This window comes from Populus euphratica, unplaced genomic scaffold, assembly GCF_000495115.2.
Source record: "Populus euphratica unplaced genomic scaffold, PopEup_1.0 scaffold141.1, whole genome shotgun sequence".
Taxonomy (NCBI): Eukaryota; Viridiplantae; Streptophyta; class Magnoliopsida; order Malpighiales; family Salicaceae; genus Populus; species Populus euphratica.
Window position 1 is genome coordinate 571,815 of NW_011499971.1, and position 5,365 is coordinate 577,179.

Here is a 5,365-nt window from a genome sequence, read left to right on the forward strand (position 1 = left end):
TATAAAAAAAACCTATAAAAATAGAAAAGTAAAGTATAGTATTAAAATATAATATTTAAAAATTATAGTTACTAGTTAACCTAATAACCTAAAAAAATGAATAATTAAAATGTACTTTTTAAATAAATAATAGAGCCTCATTCCCAAAGAACATGCCATTGTGCTTCAATTTGATTTGAAAAAAAGTTCAATGGTATAAAAAAATAATTTAACGATGAAATTAAATTATTTTAAAAATTACATTATTATAATTCATAATAAACTGTGAACAATAAAAAAAAGCTACACTGAAAAAGAGTTCATTATTTGTTCTCTTAATAACGTAATGAGATAATAAGGGGTACTTGTAACCAAGCTAATAACTCTAGTAGCAATGGATTGGGCGTCGACGTGTGCTCGTTTTCTTCTCTTTTAGTTTATCCATATGTAATGATTCCATCTAAATTAGTCTAAAATAAAATTATTAATTAGATGGTGGAATTTAGAGAGTACCAAACATATTTGTGACTTCCATCAAATATGTTGAAGAATCTTAATATTAATAAATAATTGTTTACACAAATAAAATTTATTAACTTGAATAGACTTGGGTTATTGACGTTGATAGAGTTAATTAGGTGACCAATTAAATTTAAAAAATAAATAAATAAATTGATCATGCTTCCATCTTCAAAGTCAAACTATTTTAGCCCCCCTGCCCTAATAAAAATTGATCTCATTGATTTCGTGGTTGTTTTTTCTTTTTACTCTATCTTTAGTAAAATCAATTTACATAAAATTGAGAAGGAATTAATTATATAACTCCAACCATCAATTTAGTTACTATTAATACGAATATATCATTTTTGTAATTGTAATGAATTTAATCTCGATAGAAGGCAAAACTAATTATTGTGAAATTAAAAGTAAAAGATGAGCTTAGATAGCTTAAGAATCGACCACATCAACGAGTGGCTATCAGACATTCGAAATAAACATAAGGACAACGGAGTTAGCTTGCAGCACAAAGTATAATATTAATTACCACACCAATCGATTCTTACACACAACAATCCAAATGCAAACATCTATTTCTATATGTTCTTTCCTATATACAAAATTCATACACCAATTTGTTTTTTTTTTTAAATAAAAGAATACACGTAAAATAATAAAAATCTAACATCCCTGTTTTACAATGAAATGATGAAACAATCCCAGAACTGAACAAAATCACAGGTCCCATCAAGTTAATTGGCACCGGAAAACCTCTCATAAAACACAGGTCCCATCAAGTTAATTGGCGTCGGAAAACCTCTCATAAAACACAGGTCCCGTCACCAAATTCAGGGTTACCACAAAGAATCATGGAGAAATCGATTTGAAGCTAGTTAAACCTTGGAAATACTTGAGCTCCAAGGAAACCTGCCTCTCAATCTGAAGTTGGCGACGGAAATTTTCAATGAACATTTCGGCTCTCTTATCAATATCATCTTCTGATTGATAGCTGATGGTTCTATGTAGCCCCTTTGAAGAACCCGGGTCTTCTGATTCTTCATCATCAATATCTTCAAAGCCCCTTAACCCTGGTCTATCATTAAAGCTAAGCTGGTGTCTCCTCGGGGATGCAGCACCAATCATAGAAGCCAGACGCCAACGACTCACATCAAGATTTAGTATGATCTTTACCTTCTTGATTGCCCTCCTTAAGCGGCTAAGCAATGACCACTTGTCCCTGCCCATGTTATCGAGCTGCAGAATTTATCACTAACAAAGAGATATGTGTGTGTGTTTGCTAGGTTATTAATGTGAGAATCGTGAGATTTAGCCTTTATATAGAGGATGGAGAAGTGGGGTCCAAGGAATATATAGAGTTTTGTGACAAGAGATTATTATATAAAAATCATCAAGTATAAAGCAATATGAAGTTGCTAGGCAAGTTTTCAGAGAGAACAAGGCGTCTGGAGATGAAAAACCGTGTTGCGATGATACGCTAACTTGGAACTTTAGAATTTAGGAATATGGCTGTGGTCAAAATCTTGAATGGTTCTAGTAGTAGCATGAGGTTACAAATATGCAGAGGCAGCTGGATCCTGGATGCTTTGCCTTCGTCACATCACAAAGGTGTTAAGCAATCCGATTTAGTGCATTAAGAAAATTATAGTCAAAAGAACATATTTATCCTCCAACTATCATCCCATTCCTTAATTATTGTTTTAAACATTCAGGAAGACAGTAAAAACCATGTTTTTTTAAAATTTAATTTTTTATTAAAATTTAATTTTTTTTATATATATTGAATTGTTTTAATGTGCTAATTTTAAAAATAAAAAAATCATTTTAATATATTTTAATAAAAAAAACTTTAAAAAATAATCTCACACTCCCAAACAAAGTCTAATTTTACAAACAAAATATAAAATGAAAACCATGAAATATTTTCATTTTTATCACAAATTTTGGTTCAGTATTTAATTTAAACGTATGTGTCCTTTTCCATCACATCATCACATGCATATTTTACAGTAAAAAATTCAGCAGAGAAAAAAATAATCTAAACCATGTATTTCTTCTATAATTTATATTAAACACAAATCTTATATTTTTCACCAATATAATCTCTTTTAACTACAAGATCAAATTCAAATTAAATAAAAAAACAATAGATGAGAAAAATAATAAAAAATTATTTTTTTAAGTTCACTCTCTTAAATTAACATTATAGTACATTACAAAGACCTTTTAAAAAAAAACTAAAATTAATGTTTGTACCGATATTTAATTTATCATTAATAATATAGAAACTGCGATTTAACAAATGAAACATCTTAATACCAATTAGAGCAAAACATTGAGTTTGGGATGCTAGCTTGATCAGATTTTATGTAATAGGATGAGTTCCCAATTGATATATATGTGGATTAATAGGAGACTCAACCCTTTTATATAATTCCAGTTTGAGCCATTATACAATGAATATCTTAGATTTTTCTTGATGTTTTAACACTTTCCTTTTGAATTAACAACGGATCCAGGCCATGAAGGTTTATTGGTAACATTTGATTGATGAGGGACTTAAAAGAAGAAAAAGGTTTTGTCTGGGGACTCAATTAAGAATTGTGTTGATGGTCGGGGATGAATCCATCCTTCCCCTAAAGTTAACTAATTTAACTAGTAGATTTGTGATGTGACCATGACAGAACCATAGTTTTAAAACGTGGTATGGGTTAAGGCAGGAATCGGAATGATTGACAATATTTTTACTAATGATTGTAGTGTTTAAGAGAATAGGGGATAAAGGAGGGCGAGGAAGCAGTGTCGAGAAGGGGAAAAAGGAGGGCGAGGAAGCTGTGTCGCGGGCTCATGCGGCATCCTCGAAAAAGTCATTACGTGAAGAGGTTTCTTTAATCTTTTTAAGAAGCTTCCCAACTCGTCTAGAAAAATCAGTTGAGTCACTCAAAAACCAAATGTGGAAAGGGAAAGGAGGGGAAGGATAATGTGGTTCCTGTGCACACAAAGGATCCCTTCCTTCCAAGTTCCAGGCGCTGCGCAGGTTAAGCTAGAGAAGGTAGTTTAAGATCCGCATAAAACTGCAGCCGTCTCGAGAATTATAATAAAAGATGACTTCATTGTTCATGAACTGTAAACTAAAGAACAAATTTCAGGCTGCTGGAATGAATTCAAATGATTAACAATCCGTATATTTGGACCTTTAATTTGGAACTGATCTATGTGGTTTGAGAAATGACGGCTAAACGCTTTTGACCCAATCGTCTTAAGGAGCCAGCCACTTGTATTTGAAAAATTCGCAGAAGCAGGGCTCATGGTTAATTAACTTGCCCGCCAAGCTCTGGTGGGGTCTAACAAGATGAAAATTTTATCATGGAAAGTGCTTTGAAGAACACCCAAGTGTTAAATTTAATGCAGAAAACCCAGCATAATACAATTAATTATGTTAGGGCTGACGTTCATAAGCAGCATGCAAAACGTGCACAGCAACACCTGCAAAATAATCCGGCTCCCTTGAATTCAAAAGAGGATCTGTACGAGGTAAAAAAAACAGCAATAAGAAACAAGATCAGTGATCCCAAATGAAATTAAATTACGTATCTGTCATTGTACAGACTGTTCATTTTCCTTTGAGTTTAGTCGCAGCAGATTTATTCTCATAGTCGAGGAAATGATAGTTACCACTTCTCTCAGCATAGGAGATCGACTTTCACGTAAGTATCTTTAGAGTATTGTGGCAAAAACAAACAAGTGGCAGAAGCTAGCAAGAAAGCTTCAGAAATCAGAGCAATCGTTGTGGGCATACAGTAATTCGAGGTATTTTTATATGTCCTTGTCAGCTCATCTTACTAGAATAATCATTGATACATGAAGGAAATGCCTGATTTACAAGGGGTGTGGTGCGTGACTCTTAACTAGAAAACTAAGAATATATACTCGTAGAAAATATATTAAAAAGATATATTGGTTAATCATAAAAAAAAAATTGTGTTCATGGCAAATACCCATAAAAAGATATATTGGTTAATCATAAAAATAAAAATATTGTGTTCTTGGCAAATACCGACGTGTTTTGACTCCTTAAATTTTGTTGTAAAAAAATCCTTTGAAATATGTGCTGGTATCTTAAAACATGTTTTCAACATGTTATATTTTTATTATATTCATATCTTTTTCAAATATTTCATAAGAAGGTAACCCTCAATAATCCTCCAACCAAAAATTAAAAATGCAAAAATTAGATCACTTGGTTAATTGTCTTCTTTTCACCGTGTTATTATTAAAATAAAACCAACAAGGAAATCACAACTAAGATTCAAAATACAAAAAAATACTTGAAAGATGATTAAGAATCACAACTAATAACAAAAATTAAAAAAGATTTTGTTTGATGATCAACTTTTATGTATTGTATATAAAGACAACTAGATAGTGCTAGTGATAAACATAAATTTAATAAACTTAAAAAACTCAAGATAATTTATATTAATATTTATATCTATATAATATATACTTATAATCATGGGGTTGACAATTATCTTTTTTTGTTGTTTTTTTAGAACTAATTTTATTTTTTAATTTTACTCTTTAATATTAGATTGTTTAATAATTGAGCTTTAAAGTTTAATTCAATTTGTTTTCAACGAGATTACCCTAATATCATAATTAGATCACAAATTTGATATGCTAACTTGGGTATGCTTAGGTTGGGATTTTGTGACCTTTCTTGAATTATATTTTTTCTTTGATTCCATTGAGTTTTGATTTTTTTTATTTTTCTTTATATAGAGCTGTCAAGTTCTCATTTAATTTTTGCTTTGTTGTCAAATAAAATCATGAAAACTTTTTTAGAATATTTGGAGAATATCTTTATGTG

The 5,365-nt window shown here is 30.7% G+C and overlaps 1 protein-coding gene across 1 annotated transcript; it reads right to left on the minus strand.

Annotated features, from left to right (window-relative positions):
- Positions 1-1,344: 1,344 nt before the first annotated feature.
- LOC105139310 (cotton fiber protein) lies at positions 1,345-1,722 on the minus strand. The gene has a single exon (XM_011045703.1). The coding sequence runs from the start codon at positions 1,720-1,722 to the stop codon at positions 1,345-1,347; it is 378 nt and encodes a 125-aa protein (XP_011044005.1).
- Positions 1,723-5,365: the final 3,643 nt, after the last annotated feature.

What these genes read in the sequence shown, in the direction of transcription:
- LOC105139310 (XM_011045703.1), bottom strand. Translation starts at nt 1,722, where the DNA reads ATGGGCAGGGACAAGTGGTCATTGCTTAGCCGCTTAAGGAGGGCAATC.